Raw genomic sequence first — 25,129 nt, forward strand, 5'->3', positions numbered from 1 at the left:
TTCATCTATTTCAGGAAAACCGTGCTTCAAAAAGCGGATTCCCTCGACGATGGCATAGGAATGCCAGATTGGAAATTGGTTTTGTGTCTGGCGGTTTCATGGATTTGCATCGTAGCCATTATCATTCGTGGAATTAAAAGCTCTGGAAAGTTCTCCTACTTTCTGGCTATTTTCCCATACGTCATTATCTTCATCCTGCTGATACGATCTCTGACGCTGCCCGGTGCATGGACGGGGATTCTGTACTTTTTCCGACCACAATGGGACAAGCTGCTGACTATCGAAGTGTGGTACGAAGCGGTGACTCAGTGCTTCTTCTCGCTAACAATTTGCTTCGGAGGACTGATTGTGTATTCATCGTTCAACAATTTCCATAACAACATTTACAGGTAAGTGTATTTGACATCATATGTCGAGAAGAGGAATTAAAAAGTCATCAATTCATGAGGCATCATTGAAGTTGAATATAATATTTGTACGGAACTTATTTGGTGGAGTTGTTCTTCAAGAATATGTCCATAAGCTACGTTGTAGTATTTGGGATTTTAACGGATTTGTTTTTATCAGAACTCACGTTCCAGCTGAACCGACTACTGGCGTTTTAGGCAATATAATCACTGCCGAAATTTTTATTGCATTTTATCGTCTATAAAATGCAATGCAATCGACTGATTTATTGATAAGGTATCTAGAAATTCTTTGGAATGTTTTTCCAAAAACATCCAATTCAAAAATTATTTCAGCTATTCCTTCGGATACCATCGGAAATTACATTCCCTCCGAAATTTCTGCACTTCCAGCAAAAATCCTTTCTACAAGAGTTCAGTGCGTGTTGGCTCTTGTTTCGGACGGCAGAACGATCGCGCGATTTGCCGAAATTTTGTGTTTTGTTTTGTTTTTCCCTTAGGACGGTTCGTAAGTAAATTGATTAATATATTTTATTATTTTTACAGCATATACTGTTATTGACAAACGCTCTATATTGTCGAATAGAGCTCCCTATTATTCACCTTTCCCACTAACACAAATTTTCCTTCCCGAGACATCTATGAAGGTAGTATGGGTTCCCTGCATCTTCACTAGTAGATGTTGAACTAACATTCCTTCCCTTCCTTCCGTGATTGTAAGGACGTGGCCAGGTATACAACTGCTACTGTATAGGAAAAGGTACTAATCCCAAGTACCAATTTGCGACAATATACAGTAGATTGCTCAATTCAAGCTCTGTCTGGTGGGGAGCGGGTGTCGCGGGAGAGGGTTCTCTTCGTCGACTTCCCCTCATTTGAATGAAAGTGACAGGCAGGGAGTTTCTTTGCAGTTTATCACCTCAGAATGCAAGTTCGCATTGTTTACTTTCGTTCTGAAGTGATAAACCATAGAGAGATCTGCTGCTTGTCACTTTTGTTTAAGGGAGGGGGGGGTCGACGGGGAGAGTCTTCTCTTGCGACATTCGCCCTTATTCCGGATGGAGCTTGAATTGAGCATTGTATAGCCACCCACGATTTGTACAATCACATATGCTATGCTATGCTATGCTATCCAGCAAAAATCCTTTCTACAAATCTAACACAACGAAACTCCTAACGGCATTTTCTTTTAGAAATTTCTTCAGAGATTCTTTAAGAAATTTATTTGGAATTTTTTTTTCAAGAATTTCTTTTAAAAGCCTTTGAAAATTTCTTCTTCTTAAAAACTTCCTCCAGGAAATCCTTCTTTTAGTAAAACCACATGAAATTTGCTCCGAAATTCCTGCAGGAACTAATCCGGAAATTTTGTTGAAAGAATTTTTCCGAAAATTTATTAAACTATGAAATAGGAAATACTAAAGGAATTTTCGGAAGAGTTTCTGAAGGAAATTTAAAAGGAATGTCCAGATAAAATTCACGAAAGAACTCTTGAAGTAATTTCTGAATGATCTTGAAGTAATTTCAGAAGTGACACCCGAAAAAAATATTAAAAGAATATCCGAAGGTCTCAATGAATTTCTAATTAAATTTCCGGAGGAACGCCCGAAGGAATTTTAAAAAAAATCGAAAGTTTTCCTGGATAAAGTTTCTAAGAAATTTTTTAAGAACTCCAATAATAATAACAGGAATATTTGTAGAATTTTTTTAAGAAAACCATCAAATAATTGCTGAAGAAATTTCTTTAAAAAAAAGGTCGAAGAAATTCCATTTGTCCAGAAAAAGTCGAAAAAGATATTATGTCATGTGGAATATGTCATATGGAATATGTTAAAATAATAAGATGACTGTTCTCAATATTCGCTGTGGCTTATTCTCATGCCAATTTGTTGTTAGCTATTTGCTATTGTTTGTCATTAGCTATTTTAAATTTGAAGAATGATTTTTCTCAGATAATGAATGTCGAGCTTATACTCTTCATCTCGTAAGATGCATGGTTCATGAATCACTTCCAATTCCTCTCCATACAATACAAAAATTAGGAGTAGTGGAGGAACTCCTAGGGGAATTACGGGAGGGATACCAGAAGCAAATCCTGGACACACTCCTGTAGTAATTCCTGGACGCGGTCCTGGAGGAAGTCCTTAAGCAATTAGTGGAGGAAGTCAAGGAGCAGTTAGCCGAAGAATTCCTCGAGCAATTAATAAGGGAATTCCTGGAGAAAATCCTTCGGAAACTCTCCTCCGCCAATTCCTCCGAACATTCCTCCAGGATTTCTTTTAAAGGATTTCCTTCGCGAGTACCTCTAAGAATTCTTTTTCGAATACCTCCAGGAATTCTTCCGACAATTCCTCTTGAAGATTTTCCGACTCATGGAAGTAAATTATGCCACATTAAAAACTATTTTCTGGGTTACTGTGATGGTCCCTTGAAACAGATTCTCATGGATTTTCTATTCCCCAACTCGATATTTCCACGAGTAGATGGTCCCTTCAAGATCGAATCATAGAGGTTTGACTGTATTACTGATTCTCAGCAAAATATTTACTGTATCTGAGCAATAGAAACGTCACTTTGACTGAGATCTCGGCAAAAATCATGTTTGCTGAAATTCGGCGGTGCCCATCTTTTCTGAAACTGAAATAAAAAATGCTGAAATCTCGGCGAAAGATATTAATTAGGGACTTATCACTATCTCTTAGGTGGAAGTCTCCAATGGTCGAGATCTGTCCTGGCCACGTCCTCGCGAATGCTGAGGAAGGGGATGGATGGTTTGTTGGACACCTACTTAAGAAAGATGCAGAGAACTCTACGACCTCTCATAGGTGCCACGGGATTGGGATTGAGTGGAAGGTTATAACAGTAGGAATCGTTTTGGTAGAACGTGAAACACAGATAGATCTAAATCAGCAGGTGGGAGCCGGGGTTTAAGCGTACGACCTCCTGCTAAGCAGAGCGGTAGCCACTAGACCACCGAGCTCGTATGTTTTTTGGTTATTGATTGCATGTCATGTACATTCAAACATTACAGAGTTTTGTGGTAAACAAAATTGCTGGAGAAATTTCCGGAGCAATTCCTGGAGAAACTCCCGAAATAATTTCTGAAGGAACTCCCGTAGCAATTCCTGGAGGAATTTTCGGGAGAAATTTCCGTAGGAATTCCTGTAGAAATTTCCAAAGGAATTCCTGTGGAAACTCCCGAAGCAATCCCTGGAGAAACTCCAGGAGGAATTTCTTTAAAAAAATAACTTACGTAGGAATTCTTTGAGAAATTCCTGGATTAATTTTTGTATATTCCTGAAAGAAATATCGGAGGAATTTCTAGAGGAATTCCCGGAGGAATACCCAGAGAAACGCCCGAAGGAATTTCTAAATGAATTCCTTAAGGAAAAAGGAGTTCCCCGAGAAATTCCAGAGGAATTCCAAGAAAAATTCCTGGAGGAATTCGTGAAGGATTTTCCAGAGAAATTACTGAAAGAATTCCCGGATCAACTCCTATAATAATTCCCGGAGAAAACGCTGAAGGAATTCCTGTAGGAATACGTGGAGCAACTCCCGGAGGAAGTTGTTGCAGGAGGAATTCACTGAGGAATTTCTGGAGGAATTCACGGACGAACTCCTATAAAAGTTCCTGGAGAAAACCTCAAAGGTATTCCTGGAGGAATACGTGGAGCAACTCCCGGAGGAAGTCGTGGATGAATTTCTGGAAGAATTCCTGTAGGAATTCCCGCAAGAAATCACAGAGGAATTCCTGAAGAAAATCCCGGAGAAGTTCCAGGAGTAATTTCTGGAGGAAATCCTAAAACAGTTGCCGAAAGAATTTCTGGAGGTATTCCCGAAAGAGTTCCTAGAAGAAATAAAGAAGGAATTCCTGGAGTAATTCCCGGAGGAATCCCCTAAAGAATTCCCGCAGGAAACCCTGGAAGAATTGTTGCAGGAATTCCTGGAGGAAATCTAATAGGAATTCCCGCAGGAACTTCTGGACGAATTTCTGAAGAGATTCTTGAGTAGTTCGAGTAATTCCAGCAAGAAAATCCTATAGTTCTAGAGGAACTCCGTAGGAATTTCAGGAGAAATTGCTGGAGAAACTCCAGGAGGAATTCCTAGAGCAATTATCAAAAAAAAATTTAGAGGAAACCCAAGAGGTGTTCCTGGATAATTTCCTGGAGGAATTTCTTGAAGAATTGCCGAAAGAATTTCAAGAGGAATTCCCGGAGAAATTCTTGGAAGAATTAAAGGAGGTGCTCCTGGAGGCATTCCCCGGAGGATCTGGGAGGAATTTTCAGAGGAATTGTGGAATTCATAGAGGTAATTTTGAAGGAATCCCAGGAGTGATTCGCGAAGTAATTCCTGCAGAAATATTCCCGGATGCGTTCCCCGCAGGATCTGGGTGGAATTCATGAGTCGGGTCGGAATTTCATGAGGAAATTCTGTAGGAATTCCCGGAGGAATCCCCGGAAGAATTCCCGCAGGTATCCTCGGAACACTCGGAAGAGTTTTTGCTGTAAGTTTTTGTTTGCTGGAAGTATTTTTAGAAGAATTCCCGAAGGAATTGCAGGAGGAATTCCAGGAAGGATTCCTAGAGGATTTCCCGGTGTAATTCCTGAAGGGATTCCTGGAAAAAAATTTGGAATAATTCCCGGAGGATATTTTAAAGGGCGTTCTGTAGGAACTTCCGGAAGTATTCCTGGTTTAATTTCAGGATTAATTCCTGGCGTAACTTTCGAAGGAACTCCTGAAAGAATTCTGGTTGAAATTTCTGGAGCAAGACCGGAAGCAATTGAAAGAATTGGAAGAAAAATTTCGGAATGAATTCCTGGTAGAATTCACGATAATTCCTCAGGGAAGTCTTATGACGATTCCCCAGATATTCCCCCAGCATTTCCTCGGGAAAAAAGCGGTTCCAATTCGACTTGTTTACTTTTTTCATCGATAAGAAGCCAGCAAAAAGTTCAACTCATGCCAGAATTATTTTCACGATTTCATACTTTTTCATACGTTGCCATTTCGACAGTTTTTCACTCCGCCGGTCTCTGGTTATAGGGTTGCTAGTGCTGATTAGCTATCTCGTTAACATCCCCGCTTGTGTGTCTTAGCATGAACGCTCTGGAAAATACCTCTTTCACAAAGAATTCCAGAAGGATTTTTTTGTGGAAAATCTCTAGTTGTTTTTTAAGCAAATCTGAATTCCTGGAGAAATTTTTGAGCAAATTTTTTAAGGGTTTCTCGAAATGTCACTCAGCATAATGACCAGCAATTTGCAATAAAGCTAGAACATATTTATGTAACTTGGAAAAATGCTTTATTAAAAAAATGTATCAAACCCATTATCCTGCTTGTTAACTACTTTGTAGCCATCGGCGTGTTAAAAATATTCGGTGGTAGACTATTTTCCAACCAGTGCGTCATCTTTCGGAACCGACGTATTCTTCCTGCAAACAAAGAAACTCAGATCGCATCGCATCTGGGAATCCAACCTGGAATTAGGCAAAGGCGGGTCTTGTTGTCAGTACTGACGCAATACCCATTCGACTGGAAACAAAGTAGAACTGTCCGGACAAATAATCAACTAGTTTGAAACTGCCGTGCGGAAAAAAAAAACATTCAAAAACGCCAATTTTACTTGCGGAATAATAAAAGATATTTTAGTTACAAGATAAAGATTGTCGCCGTCGTCGCTGTCCGAAACATCTTTTGCTGGCGAGGATAGGGGATCTAACTGTCAATGAAAGAAAAATACATACGATTTGACAGTTAGGTTCCACGCATGTTTCGGACAGCAGAACAAAGGGAACCGGAGCGACAATCTTTATCTGGTAACTAAAATATCTTTTGGAATAATGCATCAGTGCAGGGGTCTGCGAAGCGGCCATGTTTCTGATGCCAGCATCAAAATCATCGATTAATTTAATACGAAGGCGTAATCATAATCGTTGAAACCTGCCATTGAAAATATATTTTAAATATCATAATATTTTGGCAAAGTAGAGCGCTTGGTGTCGATTAAAATATGAAAATTTATTAAAGACATTAATATTCTTGTTGAAATACACCTCGCATTCATACTTTCGCACAAGTTCTTGAAAAATGATGAAAAATAATTACGTCTATTTGGAAAAAATCACTTCGGAATAGTGGCCTGTTTACAAAAAAAGAATTGTCAGTGGGAAACCCAATTTCAATAGAACAATGGGAAACTCAAAGATGTTGGCTATTGTCAAACGTAGTGGGTAGGATTGGGGTTGCCAGATACCTGATGATCCCGCTAGAGAAGACGTTATTCTGTGTTTTCTTTATTGCGCATAAGCCCCAAAATTTTATTCCCACCTTTGGGTTTCCGCGCCGAGCACTCAGCGCCCGACTCGGCGACAAGGAGATAGTCGTCAAGTTGGTACTACTGATTTTTTGACAACTGATGTCGATTGGTTGTGTGAGTGCACCGGTGTCAAAAAATAGAGCTTTTAGCTGAAAGTTTTATTGTCAAATGCACATTTTGACAGTAATATAGTTGTATGAGTGAATACAATGTGTAAATGCTCTATCGCGGAAGCAGTCGCTGAAGACAAGTGTCAATGATTTCAGTGACGAAACGAAAAGTTTCAATGCAAAAAGCAATACTGCAAAACGCCTGCTATTGCCTAAGTGTTCGTTTTCCTTATGAGCTTCGTACTGTCCAAGGAATTTTAGTAGCGGAATCATTCCTTGACCACTGCTTGTCATATCTGTTTGTATAGTACTTTAGAAGCCCATACCACCCTTTAAGGAATTTCTGTATGAATTGCTAAATAAATCCGAAGGATTACGTAAAAGAATTCTCGAAGTTAATCCTGGAGGAAGTTCTGAAGAAATTCCTGAGTGAAATTTTGAAGGAATTTCAAGAATTCCTTCCTGGAGTTTCCAAAGGGATTTCTTGAGAAAGTACTGACAGAGTTCTTAAAATTTATTCCGAAGAATTTCCTAAAGGAATTTTTAAAGGTAATCCTAAAACAACTTTCGCAGGTGTTGTAGGCACTGAAATTCTTCTTAAAAGACTGCCTTCTTTAAAGTTTTGAAGGAATATTATGAGGATTTATCTCCGATGCAATTTTCGGAGGATTTTCATCCCAATATCCAAAGAATTTTTTGCAGAAATTTTAGTAGGAAATTCCTATAGAATTTAATTTGGAAATGCTGTTCAGAATTTCCTTCAAAAATTTCTAAATTATTATTATTATTAAAATCTTTATTAAAGAGGTTTTTAGCCCAAGGCTAGTTCACCTCCGAGAAAATTTCTAAATTCATTTGAAAATTTCTTTAAGAATTCCTTTGGAAAACTCTTCGGATATACATGGAAAATACTTCGGGAATTCTATCAGGAATTCTCACGGAAATTCTTTTAGGAATAACTTTGTTTTAGAAAAAATCCTTTAGGAATTTCTTCGGGAAATTACTTTTGGAAATGCCTTGAGAAATTTCTTTGAAAATTTCTTTCGGAAATGCTTCTAGCGATTCCTTCGAGAATTCCTTTGCAAATTCTTTTAAGTTACTAACGAAATACTTTTCAGAATACATTTGGAAATTGTCCAAAAATTTTCTAGAAGAGTTCTTTTTTTTTGATTTCCTTTATGATTTTCTTTCGAAATTTGGAAATTCCTGCCGAAATTTAACAATTTGTTTAAATTATTTTTATCAGCAATTATTCCAGGATTTTCTCAAACAAATTCTTCCAGTAGGTCCTTGAGATTTTTTTTCTGAAACTCTAGAAAGAAATTGAATTCTTTTGAAAATCAGAGATTAATTCAGACGATCTTTTAGGAATCATTCATATATTACTTCAAGAGTTCCGACGGAAATTTAATCTGGGAATTCCATTGACATTTCCGTTAGAAACCCTTTTCCAAAAAATCTGTTAGGATTTTCAGTTGCATTCTTCAATAAATTGCAGGAAAAAATCTTCCAACAAAATTTCCGAAATAATTCCTGCAACAATTTAAAAATGAATTTTGTATGGTTTTACTAAAAGCAAGAAGAAGTTCACGAGGATGAACTTACAACAGCCTTTTCGGAGGATTTTCCGAAGGAATCCCTGGAGGAATGTCAAAAGCAGTTGATGACGTATTTTTTCTAAATTGTTCTTGAAGGGAGTTCCTGGATTGGAAAGAATTTCTGAAGGATTTTCAAATGAATTTTACAGGAATTTACGAAGGAATTTTCAATAGATTTTTCGAAGAAATCTCGCTTAACTTTTCAAAAGGACCTAAGTAACATTTTTTTCATGAATTAATTTGAATAGCGCAATCAACAGAACATCATGAAAGCTATTGATTGCGCTATTCAAATTAATTCATGAAAAAAATGTTACTTAGGTCCTTTTGAAAAGTGAGGCGAGAAATACTTATCAGAATTTTCAAAGAAATTCCAAGATTTATCCCAAAATCCTTTCTGGAATTAATTCTTTGAAATTCTAGGAAAATCAGTTTTTTTTTCAATGCAATGCAATAAATAAATTTCAGGGAAAATATTCGATTTGGTGGGTCACGTGCCCCATCGTGCCCCAACTAACCTCCGCCAGTGAATATAATGTTCTAAAAGTCACAAACTAATGCAGTGTTTGCTAAACAAATCAGGAACAACTATTCCATACATCACAATCTTTCCGATAGAACTGGTGACTGGTGATCACATGATCCAACCCAAAAAAAATAAGTTTACAATTCAAATTTATTTTTTTCCTCCCATCCGTACCAGACACGCCGTAATCATCACCTGGCTGGACACGTTCACCTCAATGATCGCCGGATGCATCGTGTTCGGCATCATCGGTCATCTGGCGCACGTTACCAACCAGGAGGACATCCAGAAGGTGGTCAAAAGCGGTCCCGGACTAACGTTCGAAACCTACCCGGATGCCATCGCCAAGTTCGATTTCGTTCCGCAGCTGTTCTCGGTGTTGTTCTTCTTTATGCTGTTCCTGCTGGGAATCGGAACACTGTTGGGTATTGTGACGTCCGTCATCACGGCCATTCACGATCAGAACCCCAATTGGAAGCGATGGAAGGTGGTTTTAGTGGTGTCAAGTGTTGGATTTTGCATTGGACTGGTGTACCTGACTCCAGGTGGGCTCTACATTTTGGACCTTATGGATTACTATGGAGCCACATTCGTCACACTTACCCTGGCCGTCTTCGAACTGTTGACATTTGCCTGGATCTATGGAGTTGACCGAGTTTGCAAGGACATCGAATTCATGCTGGGCATCAAAACAGGATTGTTCTGGCGGATATGCTGGGGAGTAGTAACTCCCTGATGGCGATGACCAAGTAGCAGAGCAGACACAGCGGACACAGCGAAGGCGATTTCGGATGAGACCGGCGGAATTAATAAACACGCGGAATTAACTTTAGAGAATAGTTTTAATGACGGACTAAATGAAATAACACTTGCTCTTGGCGAATGATAGACGCGAACTGATGTTCGTTAGTAGGCGAATGTTGCCGTTTATGTCGTACAGCTTGGGGTGCACGGAATTATTGTAGCGGAGGGTTGACATCGCTCTCCACACTCCTCCTCGATGTGTAGCCTCAGCACTCGATTTATTCAAGTCCTAGTAGACTACAGAAGCGGCTGTGCTTCATCGGTCCCAATGGTTTTGTCAGTATGTCTGCGGTCATTAATTCAGTTGGACAGTATTCCAGCACAATTTGTCTCTTCTGACACAGTTCCTGGACAAACTTCTCTCGGTATCAATATGCTTGGACCTGCGGCTAGATCTCTCGGTCCGAACAAGGTGAGACACCCCTGGTTGTCCTCTTTGATCGTCGTTGGTTCTGTTTGGTTTTCCTCGAGATCAGCGAGCAGTTGCCGTAGCCAGATGGCCTCTTGGCAAGCCTCACTGAGTGCCACGTACTCGGCCTCCATGGACGATAGCGTTACGCTGGACTGTCCACGGCTGGCCCACGAAATAGTTGCTCCACCGAACATAAACGTAAATCCAGATGTTGACTTTCGGCTCTGTAGATCGCGGCCCAAATCGGCGTCAGAATATCCAGACAGTGGTTCGTCGTATTCATAGCCCAACCGCAGACTGCAACTCTTCGTCTTCTGCAAATATCGCAGGACTCGCTTTGTGGCTGTCCAATCGGATTCCGTAGGAGCAGCGAACTTTCGCCTAGAATGGCCGCACTGTTAGCTATATCCGGTCTCGCCACAACAGATAAATACAACAAACTTCCCACAACACTTCTGAATTTCGCTGGATCCTCCAGTGGTTTGGTTTTGTCTTCGATCTTCAAGTATCCCGGATCCATTGGAGACTTTGCTGGCTTCGCATCACGCATTCCATGGGTATTCAGTAGCTCTTCAATGTAGTTCTGTAAACGAATCTTGTAACCTTGTTCTTCTCGATGAACCTCCATACCGAGAAAGTGACGGACATCTCCCAAACAGGTCAACTCGAACTCTTCACTGAGACTCCGGATCACCTTCTGCAATTCATCATCATCGGTAGACGCAACGAGCATATCGTCTACGTATACCAGCAGGAAGACACTGACTTTCCCTCTCTTCTTCACGTACATACACGGATCGGCGTTCGACTGTTTCAGCTGCTTGGACAACGCATCAATGGAGGCGTTTGTTCCAACAACGTACCGACTGCCGCAGTCCGTAAATGCTTTTCTGCAATCGACAAACTAGCTTCCATCCTTTCTTTTCCCAGCCAGGTGGCTGACGCATGAAGACTTCCTCTTCTAGAACTCCAAAGATAAGCGGTCTTTATGTCCAGATGCTTCACCGTCATCTTTCGCTTGCCGCCACTGTTAGAAACGTCCGGAAGGTCGCGTGTCGTGTTACAGGAGCGTACACCTCCTCAAAATCTACCCAAACCGTTGTGTGTAGCCCCTGCGCCACAACTCTGGCCTTATGCTTTTACCACCTTGCCTTCTTCGTTGCGTTTCAACGAAGACCCACTTTGGATCCTACTAACTTCTTCCCCTTCGGTAAAGGTACCAGCTCCCAGGTATGGTTCCGCCGATGCGATTCTAGCTCGTCTTCCATAGCAGCTCTCCAGTCGGCGTTCTCCATTGCATCACGGTAGTTCACTGGTTCTTCATGTACACACGCTGCGGTACCTGCCGCGTAATCCAATAAATATTCCTCCAAATGTCGCGGTTACACCGCGGGTTGCCCGTGTGAACGGCGCATGGTCTCCTCTCGTGTATGCATATCGTCCTCGGCATCTTCAAAATCTTCCGCATCAGAAGCAGCGCTGTCTTCCTTGCAGTACTCTTTGATCGGAAGCAGTTTTATCTCCTCCTCGTCGCGAGTCGACTGTTTTTCTTCAAGCGGCTTCTCAGGTGTCGACATTGGGAACTCGACGGTAGTCGTCCCATGTCCCAATTCGAGAAATCGCGCATCCCGACTAACTGTTATCAAATCTGTTTAACAGTCGACGAATCGATAAGCTTTATGCTCCTTCGAATACCCCACAAACCTCAGTTTTCGGATTTGCTATCCAACTTGCTACGCGCTTCGTATCCGGAACATGCACGTAGGCCTCAGCGCCAAACACCCGGAGATGTGCCAGATCCGGTTTACGTTCCACCACAGTTCATAGGGAGTTTTCTGGATAGACCTTGACGGTAAACGGTTCTGCAGATATGTTGCTGTGAGTACCGCCTCACCCCAGTACCGCTTCTCCATACCAGCATCGATGAGCATGCAGGTAGCCATCTCCGTTATAGAGCGGTTCTTCCGCCCGCCACGCCATTCTGCTGGGGCGAAAACTGAGGTAAGCTGTGGCTTAACCCCTTCAGCACGATAGAAAGCCTTCAACTCCTTGTTTCTGAACTCGCCTCCTCCGTCGGAGCGAATCACACTGAACCTTTCTGCCAAACAACGTCTCCGTCCACCGCACGTCCTTGATCAGATCCGTCGCTTCGGATTTCTGCTTCAACAGGTAGGTGACTGTGAAGTGGCTGTAGTCATCGATGAGATGCATAATATAGCGATTGCCACTGGGAGTGGTAGTCTTCATTGGACCACATAAGTCCGTATGGACGATATCGAGAACTTGATCCGCTTTTCGCTCGATGACAGGAGGAAAGGGCTGTCTGGTCGACTTTCTTTCCATGCAACACTCACAAACAAGACGTAAACCACAGTCGCTTACCTTAATGCCTGTTGCAAGACTCTTCTTGACGACTCGTTCAACGGCGGCCCAATCTCTATTGTCCAACCGCCGGTGCCACTGATGTTGGCAGTTCACGTTATGCTCACCCGTCGATGCTTTGTGGGATTTCTCGATTGTCCGCAGGTAGTACAGGCCACCGTAACGACAGCCAGTCGCAACGACATGCATCCATGATTCGGCAACCTTCGTTGTTGAAAAACACTTCCAGTTTCTTCTCGGCCAACTTCACTACTGAAATCAAACGGGTTGCAAGACCATGGACGTATTTCATGTCATTCACTTCGATTCTTACCGGTTCACCGCGATCGTCCACTCCACGAATCACACCACTTCCCTCACCGAGGATCTCAGTTTTCTTACCGTCGGCGAGTGTGATCCAACCACCGGAAAATTATTCCAACGAATCAAAGATTCCGTGATCGTTTGTCATGTGGGCACTTGCCCCACTGTCCACGATCCAAGAGCGCGATTTGATTTCGTTTCCACCGGTAAACGCGACATTCCAGCCTTCGCTATGCACTGCCTTTGCTTTCGGGTTTTCTTCTTTCACAACTGTTTTCTTCCTTCACCGGAGCTCAGGTATTTCCGACAGTCACGGCGCAAATGTCCCGGTTTCTTACAAAATGGCACACGCGGGTCTCCTGGACCTTTCTTCCGAACGCATCGCTTTCTCGCTTTCGAGCCGCCACTTTCGCGTTCCAAGCGACGATGGAACTCGTCCATTAATTTCGATTTTACCACGTCAACTGAAATATCGTCATCAGCCCGATTGTCTAAAGCGGTCACTATTCCGTCGAACGAGGGGTAACCACGCAAAATCATGCAGATTTTTCGTGTCTTTGTCTAGTTCGGTACCCGCGGCATCCAACCGATCGAAAAGTTCATCGAGCTCGCGCAAATGCTCTTCCAAGTTTCCGCGTTCCGACAAATTCGACGCGCACAACTTTTTCAATAAAGAAACCCGCACCGACCGTGTTGTTTTCTGGTGGTACGATTTCAGGCTGAACACATCATGCGCGGAAGCACTGTTTTCACAATTGGCAACTGGTTATCCTCGATGGATAAGATTATTGTTGCCTTTGCTCTTCTCGGTCAGCCTTGACCCACTCATCGTCCTGATCATCTTCGTCAGGGGACGGCATCTTGCACTACGTGCCACAGATCGTCGCGTTGCAACAACATTTCAATTCGCACTTTCCATACCTGCCAATTGGTGCCGTTGAGTTTGGTTATGGCAAATTTGGCATCCGACATGGTTCTTCTCCGTCACACACTCAGCGAAAAAAACAAGAAAACGTTTTTGCAAAACACTGCTCTTCACGCGGAGCTTTTCTTCGTTGCCTGTTGCTCGCAAGCCAACAGCACGCCAACGATGCAAAAGCGTCACCACCACAAGCACACAGTTTTTTCGCCTCGCGATACTCCAATCGAAGCCAACGACCGGATTATTTTTCACCACCGATTCCGTCTCAAACTAAAAACACTCTCTGGGTCCAAAACCTGATGGCGATGACCAAGTAGCAGAGCAGACACAGCGGACACAGCGAAGGCGATTTCGGATGAGACCGGCGGAATTAATAAACACGCGGAATTAACTTTAGAGAATAGTTTTAATGACGGACTAAATGAAATAACACTTGCTCTTGGCGAATGATAGACGCGAACTGATGTTCGTTGGTAGTGGTGTTGCCGTTTATGTCGTACAACAGGGTGCACGGAATTATTGTAGCGGAGGGTTGACATCGCTCTCCACACTCCCATTGTCGTGTTGGTCATTCTGCTATTCAGTATTATCAATTACGTTCCGAAGGACCTTCCTTCCGGATACAATGGTAAGCTTGAACCAGATTGCTTTTTCTCAACTCAATTTGTAATTCTTGTTATCATTACAGCCTTCGGATGGTGTCTGTACACTGTGGCCGTGTTGCAACTTCCTGCTTGGGGATTTTGGGCGTGGTACAAAAATCCCAGCAGCGGTCCGATCGCCAAGTTGCAAACAGTGCTGAAGCCTATGAGCAACTGGGGACCGGAAGATGCAACCACACGTGCCAAATACAACAATTTCATCGACGAGCACGAGACAGCGCCTCCCTCAAAGGGAAGCTGCACTGGTGGATTCGTTCGACGGAAACTGTTCGGTTAATGGGAAATCCACCCCCGCACCACCCACCACTAACGATTCATTCAGCATCAGATTTCACCAATTATTTCAGATGGCGGACATTGATTATTCGTAGCCGTCATCACTTAGACTGTGGTACCTTCCTATTTGATATTTAAATTATATTGACGTATGAGCGGAAGCTAAAGCGATGTATGAAAAGTGAGAATGCTTGAAAATAAATTTAAGCGGAATTTTGCGGATCCCACCGCACGTAATAAAATTTTCATCAGGTGTTTCAATTGGGTTTAAAAATAGCGCCATTCATGAACGGATGTGAAACCGTACGCGAGCCAATGCATCAAGAAGGAAATTTAGACACGTACTGTGACGAGTTCATGTGGAATAAATTGGCGAAATTAGGGAAAATATTTGATGGATTGTGTAACGAATTGATACGTCAAATAATGTTAACCCCCAACAAGATACCAGTGGTGAAAATTCATCCAAATCAGCTATAAAGCAAAGGTATTTCATTAGCGTATCGTTGCAGGAAGCCGTAACCGTTTGAGGTTTTGTTTAGGCATCTTTGGTGACACTCGCTTGCGAGCGATCACCAGTAAGGTAAGACTGCATAATATACCCCCTTGGGTGGTTTTAAAAATCGATTTTGCTCATCTAAGTCTGTATCATGTTCTGAGTGTTCTTCAAAAATCTTGGATAGAAACTGATTTAGCACACGCCGTTTCAAGTTTGCATGCAAATTAGTATGGAGAAATCTTTTTTTTAATTATACTGATTATGGCGCTTGCCCATTAGGCGCAAATTAAAATAAAACCTACATAACTGAAAGGAATTCGCAAGAGTTTTTACTCAACGAAAACCCCATCTTTATTACACTATTCAACAAAATTTAACTCAATAGATTTTTTTACGCTGAATTCAGATACATATTCAGATTTTCTGTAACATTTCCAGTTTTTGAGATGATTATTTATTGCCAGACTAAGGCCGGAGTGGTCTGTGCAGTGCATAAAAGTCTTCTCCATTCAACTCGGTCCTTGGCTACACATCGCCAACCACGCAGTCTACGGAGGATCCGCAAGTCAGCTTCCACCTGATCGATCCACCTTGCCCGCTACGCACCTCATCTTCTTGGTCCCGTCGAATAGTTGTCGAGAACCATTTTCATCGGGTTACTGTCCGACATTCTGGCTACGTGCCCGACCCACCGCAGTGGTCAGATTTTCGCGGTGTGAACGATGGATGGATCTCCCAGCAGCTCATGCAACTCGTGGTTCACTCGCCTCTTCCACGTACTGTCCGCCATCTGCACCCCACCATAGATGGTACGCATGCAGCACTTTCCTTTCAAAAACTCCAAGAGTCCAAAGTACGTACGATTTCCTGCCATGATGCGTCTCCGAATTTCTCTGCTGGTATCGTTATCAGAGGTCACCAGTGAGCCCAAGTACACGAATTCCTCAACCACCTCGATTTCGTCATTGCAAATACAAACTCGTGGTGGGTGGCTTACGTTCTCCTCTCTTGAGCCTCTTCCTATCTTGTACTTCGTCTTCGACGTGTTGATGACTAGCCCAATCCATTTAGTTTCGCTTTCCAGTCTGATGTAGGCTTCCTCCATCCTCTCAAAGTTACGTTCCACGATATCAATGTCGTCGGCGAAACCTAATAACTGGAAGGACTTCGTGAAAATCGTGCCACTCGTGTCAATCCCTGCCCTTCGTATTACTCCCTCCAAAGCGATGTTGAATAGCAGACACGAAAGACCATCACCTTGCCGTAACCCTCTGCGCGTTTCGAAGGGACTCGAGAATGCCCCTGAAACCCTGTCGCCCTTTTTCCCGAGCAACACAAGTCTGACAAAAAAGGTTGCAGCAACTAAGTTGTGACTAAATCTGGTCACATACGAGTTGCAATAACCTATGTGGGACATGTGTGCTGCTAGGGTTGTAGATTGGACACACGATACCTTCCATCCACTCCTGCGGCAGAACCTCCCAAACCTTGGTAATGACCCAGTGCAGCGCTCTACCACCGTGTTTAAATAGCTCTCCTGGTAGTTGGTCAACTCCAGGGGCTTTGTTGTTTTTCAGCCGGCTGATCTCCTCCTGGAGATTCGGAGCCGGAAGTCGCATGTCCTGCGCGCGTGCTCCTAGGTTCATTACCATACCGCAACCGTTGTCTGCCACATCGCCATTCAGGTGCTCTTCGTACTGCTGCCGCCACCTTTGGATCACCTCACGCTCGTTTGTAAGTAGGTTCCCGTTTATGTCCTTACACATATCGGGCTGTGGCAAGTGGCCCTTACGTGGAAGGTTTAACTTCTCATAAAACTTTCGTGCGTTATTAGCGCGATACAGTTGCTCCATCTTTTCACGGCCTCGATCTTCCTTCTGGTGCTTTTTCCTCCGGAAAATCGAGTTTTGTCTGTTTCGCGCCTGTTTATATCGTGCCTCGTTCGTCCTCGTGCGGTGTTGCAGCAATCTCGCCTATGCTGCATTCCTCTCTTCCACTAACTGCTCACATTCGCCGTCATACCAGTCGTTTCTCTGATCCGGAGCCACCGTGTCTAGTGCAGCGGTTGCGGTACTACCAATGACGGATCGAATATTCCTTCAGCTATCTTAAAGAGACATTGCGCCTAGCTGCTCTTCCGTTGGGAGTGCCACTACCAGCTGCTGCGCGTATCCTTGGGCTAGTCTACCGTCTTGTAGCCGCCCAATGTTAAGCCGCGGCGTCCGACTTCGACGCGTGTTGTTCGCCGTCGAGAGTTTTGAGCGCAGGTATACTGCAACAAGGTAGTGGTCAGATTCAATATTCGCACTGCGGTAAGTGCGGACGTTCGTGATGTCGGAGATGAATTTACCGTCGATTAGAACGTGGTCGATTTGGCCTACCGTTTCTTGGTTTGGTTATCTCCATGTGGTCTTGTGGATATTTGGCGGGGAATGAAAGTGCTTCGGACTATCATTCCGCGGGAGACTGCAAAGTTTATGCATCGTTGGCCGTTGTCGTTCGATGCGATACTATCCGGTCCAATGACCGGTCTATACATTTCTTCCCTTCCTACCTGAGCGTTCATGTCACCGATGACGATTTTGACGTCCCGCAGTGGGCATCCATCGTATGTCTGCTCCAGCGGTGCGTAAAACGCTTCTTTCTCGTCGTCGGGTCTCCCTTCGTGTGGGCAGCGCACGTTGATGATGCTATAGTTGAATAATCGGCCTTTTATCCTCAGCTTGTACATCCTTGCGTTGATTGGCTGCCACCCAATCACGCGTTGGCGCATCTTGCTCAGCACTATGAAGCCGGTTCCCAGCTCGTTGGTGGTGCCACAGCTTTGGTAGAAGGTAGAGGTGTGCGCCGGTCCTATATTAGTCGGCGGCGGCCGTTTTAGCCGGCGGCGGCGGTGGCGGCGTAAATTGGCGTGGCGATTTTTTTTATTACGTTTTTAATTTTTTTGTCATTTTTTCGGAATATTTGCATAACATTAAAAGAAGAATCTTGTGAATTTCGCATGAAAAATCTAATGACCTTCTCCAGAAAATTCTATAAGTTGTTCTAAAATTTGGAAATTATCTTCGGATTTTCCACGGGAATTACTTTGAAGTTTCGAGAAATCTTTTGAATTACCAAGATAAGCTCTTTGGAATTTTCGAATAAAATTGTTTGGAATTTCAGCAGAAAATTCGTCGCAATTTATATGATGAACTTCTGAATTTTCACGCAAAAATATACTTAACTTCTACAGGAAGATCTTCGGAAATTCACAAACTTCGGAAAGTTTCTATTGAGTATTCTTTGAAATTTGCACAACAATCTTAATAATTGCAAGAGAGTGCGGATGGTAGAATGGTTGTTTTAATGTTGACTTTCTCAGTCTAGAATAATTAGGACGGCTAGTTTGACATGGCCAACGATAAAACAGTAAATTCTAAGAAGTTTACAAGAAAAATTGTCTGTATTTTTCACGAGAAATTCTCCGTAAGTTTGAAGGAAACTTCTTTAGAATTTCTGCGGAGGATTGTTCAAAATGTAGATTTCAATAAAAAAATCTTTGGAATTCAACGGAAAATTGTTCGAAATTATTGAATTTCTATCGAAAATTCTTTGTACAGTAGACGTTCGATAACTGAAAGTCTTTTAACTGCAATCCTTTTAACTGCAATTCGATAGTTACATAAGTTTTGCAGTAATCTGACAGCTGAACTTCAAAACGATGTCAAAGTCGATGATCTGCATTACTTTGTATAATCAGGTACACTTCTATTGCATCTGACGTCGTCTGTAAATTGTTTGACGTCTAGAATGCGTCGCAGTCAGGCCTATGCTAAGAGCTCATGTTTAGCGTAGCCAACACCAACACCAACGCCGAGCAACGTACGTCAAATCTAAAAAAGCCTAACATCATAAAACATCCAAATTCAGCTTTCTTCAATATGCAACTTTAATCGGGAATATTAATTAAATATTCAAAACTTATTCTACATGATCAATTTTGATTTTACTTACATGGAGATCAACAATTTGTCTTTTATTTCACCGTGAAAAGCTTGAGCAGAATTTAAAAATAAATCCTGCTCTTTTATTGTTGTGGATATTTTTAATTATCAAGCTACAATCATTGGTGTTGTTGACGATTGTTGACATCTCATGCAACTGACAGCGGTCTATCTGCACACTGTGCCCGGGACATGGTGGCTATTTTTAAGCTAAGGGAGTTAGATAGGGATGTCTATAGCCTGGTCGCAGTTATCGAACGGCATACGCTAACTGAAACGAAAACATATTGCAGTTATTGAACGAATAGTGCATTGTGAAAAAGAAATTCTTGGGAAATTCTATTGGTCGAAAGCGACATCCGGTCGAAAGCGACATCTGGTCGAAAGCGACATAGGGGTAGCGGAGGTAAAGTGAACAAGCGGGGTAAGGTGGGAAACGGCTTGTTTATCCCCTGTTTATGCATTTCTCGTATTATTTTCCATGCTACACCATAAATCAAGCATTCCATGCTCTCCGAGCTATTTGAAATCATGAAATATCTATTTAACAGCTAGATTTTAGTAAAATTTTGCGCGCTTTTGCAAAATGCTAGTTTGATGTAATTTCGGCACTGTTGCATTTAAGCCATGAAAACTCCGAGTTAGTAGTTCTAAACCAAAATATCGTTCACATCGTTCATTTGGCTTGTTATGAAGTGGAACTGGTTGATGGATAATAGTTTTTGCTTTTCTCGTACAGCAAAGTTGTACTGAAAAGCTATTGAACTACTCAGGGCCGGATTTATGGGGGGGGCCGGGGTGGCGTGGCCCCGGGCCCCCACAAATATTGTGTACCAAAACCAACCTTTTTTGAACATTTTGGGGCCTCCACATACCGTCGGCCCCGGGGCCCCCTTCCGGCTAAATCCGGCCCTAGAACTACTCCAAAAAACAACTTTTGATAGAAGGCCCGGAGACTCATAGTGTTATATACCGATCGACTCAGTTCGACGAATCGAGGTGATGTCTGTATAGGCGTATGTATGTGTGTGTTTGTAAGTAAGTGTATGTATGTGTGTATGGGTACAAATTTTGTAGACACACTTTTTGGAACTTCTTCTTCTTCTTCTTCTTCTTATTGGCATTACATCCCCACACTGGGTCAGAGCCGCCTCGCAGCTTAGTGTTCATTTAGCATTTCCACAGTTATTAACTGCGAGGTTTCTAAGCCAGGTTACCATTTTTGCATTCGTATATCATGAGGCTAGCACGATAATACTTTTATGCCCAGGGAAGTCGAGACAATTTCCAATCCGAAAATTGCCTAGACCGGCACCGGGAATCGAACCCAGCCACCCTCAGCATGATCTTGCTTTGTAGTCGCGCGTCTTACCGCACGGCTAAGGAGGGCCCACAATGGTCATTTGGAACTTAGCATTACCCGATTTACTCGCAACAAGTTGCATTCGACGGGGATTGCAATCCCATTGTTTGCTATTGAAAATTGGCCCGATCGGACATTGCATTTTGGAATTATTGAAAAATCATTGTTTTTTCCCAAGGGTCCCCCCTTGGAAAACAAATTTCAAAACCGAAAAAAAAAACTTCAAGAATGGTGGCAATGCATAGTAATTAATGCAAAAACATGCAAAATGTTAGAAAATATGTGATCTACTCCCCTAAAGTGCTTTTTTTTTACCTTTCTTATGTGATTTTTTCAGTACATTTTACGAAGACGATTCCAATTTCCAGATTACGGCAGAGGAGCCAACGTTTCATTCACTTTAATAATACACAGAGAAAACAAAAATGGTTTTCATAAATGTTTTACACTTTACATTTAAAAGTTGATTTGTTTTCCTAAAATTAAAAGTTCTTTTTTTACTTTGGAAGTTATATTTTCAATTTGAAAGTGTTTTTTATCTGCACTCAGTGTAAATTTAAAAGTTTTTTCTTTCAGTGTAAGAAATATAGAAATGTCAAATCCACAAAAAAATATTTGCGCGAAAGTAGCCATCAAAACAGAGTGCAAAACAAAATCAAAATTCACCTCCCACTCCAAAATTAGTTTAAAATGTCCGCAGCGCAGGAGCTAATTTTTATTTCCGGATTGCTAAGAAAGACTACATTGAAAATATTGAACGAAAGGTAGGTTCTGAAGATGGTTCAGCCACAGTTTCTAAAAATTGCGATAAGTGAATAATGTTTTCTTTATCTTTATTAATTTCACCAGGCTATTGGAAATGGCTCATTCGTACCGCAGTTTGCCGTCTCCCGCCATGATAAGTGATCATTGATCACCACGTAACGGTTTACTCCCTGCCGCAAAACTCAAGTGTATGCTGAATCGGAAGCTCCATGCTACGATAAACCGAAGGTAAGTGGTCAATTAAAACTTCCACGGCAATAATCTGAGTTTTGTGTTTTATTCTCAAATTTTAGTGTTTGCAGTGACCCGCAGTGATTCGCCCTACGGGGAATGTCGATCTTATTGAAGCTTTCCTTTTTCCTGTTGGATCAGCTAATCGAAAAAATGCGACAGTATGGTTCCTGAAAGACCAGCTTGTACTGTGGAACGGGAAGTTGACCATCCTTGACCTGAACCTGGATGTTCATCAGCGTTGACAAGTAAGTACATGTTCTTATTTCAAACAATTATTACGCAAATTTCCAATGTTACTGCATTTGCCATTTGCACAAAAACAACTTATGTATGACGTGTACCTATTAATTTTGGTTCATTTGAATATATTTTAGTGGAATTGGTGTCGAAAAGTACAAACGGCCAGGCGACCGCAGTGATTCTGAGGAAATCGCGGATCGAGACCATCAGCGTCGGAGGACAGCCAGGAGAGGAATCTCGTTTTTCAAAATTGAAAATGATTGGAAATAAAATTCAATATTTCTCCTTTCTTCAAAATTTGTCATGTTTTGATTATTCTAATAAGAATATTACCCATATTACCATTTGAAACAAACAATATCATTCTTTCTTTTTTACTGTGTATATTTTTTCGTTTTGACAGTTCTACAGTTTATTTTAAAAGCTTGAACTTTTAATTTTATAGTTTGAAATTACTTTCAAAACGGCAGTTTCTAGACTTTAGTTTTAATTTTTCGCAACTCTACGAAAAAGAACCAACGCTACTTTTTAATTTTACCAATGCTTTTTTCAATTATACCAATGATATTTTTTTGTGTGTATAGGCGTACAAAATCTAGCATTTTTGACATGCCCTCAAATAATCCGGAATTTCTCCTGCGGCCAGAGCATGATTCTTAACCCGTTTTTCAAAGCTAGATGAATTTCCTGCCGGACCATGCCAAACCAAAAAAAAAAAACCTGGTAATATTTCACTAGGCAATGGTCAACTGAATATTGAAAAAAAAACGGGCCTATCATTTTGACCAAGCCCGGTACGTCTGCTTGTCTGTGATAAAACGAAGGGTTTATACCTGTCAGGTAACATTTTGAATATTATTAAGAATATGTATTTGGTTTGAAATATTTTTATCGACTTATTTGCTTCATCTTCTTCTTATATATAAAAATGAAATGGTCTGTGTTCGTATCCGCATAACTCAAAAACGGCTGGATGGATTTTTTTCATTTCTTCAGCAGAAACATTCGTTACAGTTTCCGACGGGTTTATATGATATTTCCTAACGCGAAAATTTAGAGTAAAGTTGAGCAAACCGTGAATAACTAAAATTATGATTCCTATACGAATTTTGCATGGGCAGTTCGGAACGCACATTCTCGCCTACTGTGCAGGACAACGTCTGCAGGGTCAACTAGTTTACAATATTGTTCACTTTACCCCACCGCCTGACCATTTTACCCCGCCCAAAACAAAATTGAACTATTTTGGACTAATTTTAAATGATCATAATAACATATTTAAATATTTTTTTCATTTTTTTTTCACAACAGGCTTTGTCAGCCAAAAAGATAAGCTTCAACACACCTGCCTTAAACAATGCTATTTCTTGATAGCCACTTGATAAACAGCAGTAGTACTTTGGGTGTCCAATTTACCCCCAGCACCCCTACGACCGAACTGGTAAATTGACCGAATAGGCCCGAAAATGCCGTTTGGACAGAATGGGTCATTTGGCAGAAAATATCATTTTGGTCAACAGGTCATACGGCCAAATGTCAATAACTGAACGGGTAATTTGCAGTTGTTGAACACCCATCATACTCAACAAAGAGCAATCATTTTTTTTTCTCTGAAGAAGACACCGATGTCGAAAATTTGGACAATTTTTTTTTTTTATAAATCAGACTGCATAACCGAAAAATATAAAAAATGAGCGGATAATTAAGTCAAAAATATCCATCCGTTTGGCCTTATGACATTTACATTGAAAAAGCCTTTTTATCAAACGACCGTTGAAAGAAATCTCGCTTAACTTTTCAAAAGGTCCTAAGTAACATTTTTTTCATGAATTAATTTAAATAGCGCAATCAACAGAAAAACATTGAAGCTTTCGATTGCAGTGCTCAAATTAATTCATGAAAAAAATGTTACTTAGGTCCTTTTGAAAAGTTAAGCGAGAAATTTCGAAACTATTCGAAACTATTTAATCAAATAGTTCATTTAACCAAAAATGCTCTTTGGTATAGAAATTGCCATTTAGCCCGAGAATGTCATTTCTGCAAAACAACCCTTCCGCCCGAACGAACTTTTTTTGTCAAATGACCTATTCGGTTGATCGTCTATTTGGGAAAATGATCAATTGATCCGAATGACATTTTTCAAAGAAGTTTGCAGGTAGGACGGGGCTTTTCTGCCAAATGACAATTTTCAGCCGAAGGGCATTTTCAACCAAATGACCTGTTAGAGCAAACAACTTTTTACAAGTCCGGCCAAATTTTCCTAATGCTTTCAGCCAAACTACATTTTCGGACAAACCACCTTTACCTGATAACAGTTTCCGTTAAACTTTAGTTTTGCTAAATGGTACTTGGCTAGATGTCTTTTGACCTAAGGGCCTGTATCGACTTAAAAATAGAGAGGCTACGAAGTTTTGTTCAATGGTCAATTGACAAAAAGTCTTCGCCAAACGAGTGGCCATTTTTGACCATATTACCCGTTCAGCCCGAGGTTCAGTCATTGATATTTGGCCGTATGACCCGTTGGACCAAATGACATTTTTGTTCGAATGCACCATTCTGTCAAAAAACCATTTCGGCTAAACGGCATTTTTGGCCAACGATCGTTTTGGCCAGACCACCTGCTAGGGCAAACGGATTTTTCGACCAAATAACTAGCTCGGTCGTCGTCGCTTTCGGTCAATGGAATTTCTCAAGAATTTCTTATCGAAAATAGAAAAAAAAATTCTGAAGAAATCCAAAAAAAAAAAATCTTCAAAATTCCGAGCATTTTTCCGTTGTTTTATAGTTGGCTATGCCAAACTAGCCGTTCTCCCTGCGAAAAAACCACTCTTATAATCAGGGCCTGATTTATGGGGGGGCCGGGGGGCCGTGGCCCCGGGCCCCCACAAATCTTAAGTACCAAAACCAACCTTTTTTGTATATTTTTGGGCCCCCACATACCGTCGGCCCCGGGGCCCCTTCCGGCTAAATCCGGCCCTGCTTATAATGGATAAAACACCTAGCCGTCCTCAATAATCTAGATGGACAAAGTCAACGTTAATGCGTCCTTTTTACCAGTCATAATTTTCTGTGTAAATTTCGAAGAATACTCAACAGAAACCCAATAAGAACTTTCCGTGTACGTTCCGAAAATTTCCTGTGGAAATTTCGAACAACTTCCCGTGAAAACTCTGAAGAGATTCTCATATAAATAAGCCATTTTATGAGACAGATTCGAACAGCTGATCGAAATTTTGAGTGAACGGCTCGGTCTTTGTTTTGGTAAATTTGCATGCAAACCATCATCATTTCATCATCATCATCATCATTTCATTTCATTTTCGCAAA

At 41.6% G+C, this 25,129-nt stretch overlaps 1 protein-coding gene and 1 long non-coding RNA gene across 2 annotated transcripts in view; both read left to right on the top strand.

The window, feature by feature from the left end:
- Nucleotides 1-15,480, top strand: part of LOC134225356 (sodium-dependent nutrient amino acid transporter 1-like) — a 49,034-nt gene extending 33,554 nt beyond the window's left edge. The window contains exons 3-6 of the mRNA XM_062705353.1: nt 15-389; nt 9,132-9,680; nt 14,326-14,405; nt 14,466-15,480. Coding sequence (XP_062561337.1) covers nt 15-389; nt 9,132-9,680; nt 14,326-14,405; nt 14,466-14,716 — 1,255 coding nt within the window. The 3' untranslated portion in view covers nt 14,717-15,480. The remainder of the gene's footprint in view (nt 1-14; nt 390-9,131; nt 9,681-14,325; nt 14,406-14,465) is intronic.
- Nucleotides 15,481-19,166: 3,686 nt separating this feature from the next.
- On the top strand, nt 19,167-22,163 carry LOC134220861 (uncharacterized). The gene is made up of 4 exons (XR_009982086.1): nt 19,167-21,327; nt 21,413-21,556; nt 21,622-21,807; nt 21,937-22,163. It is a non-coding gene; the product is annotated as an uncharacterized LOC134220861 (long non-coding RNA).
- Nucleotides 22,164-25,129: the final 2,966 nt, after the last annotated feature.

Source organism: Armigeres subalbatus, chromosome 3 (genome assembly GCF_024139115.2).
Source record: "Armigeres subalbatus isolate Guangzhou_Male chromosome 3, GZ_Asu_2, whole genome shotgun sequence".
Taxonomy (NCBI): Eukaryota; Metazoa; Arthropoda; class Insecta; order Diptera; family Culicidae; genus Armigeres; species Armigeres subalbatus.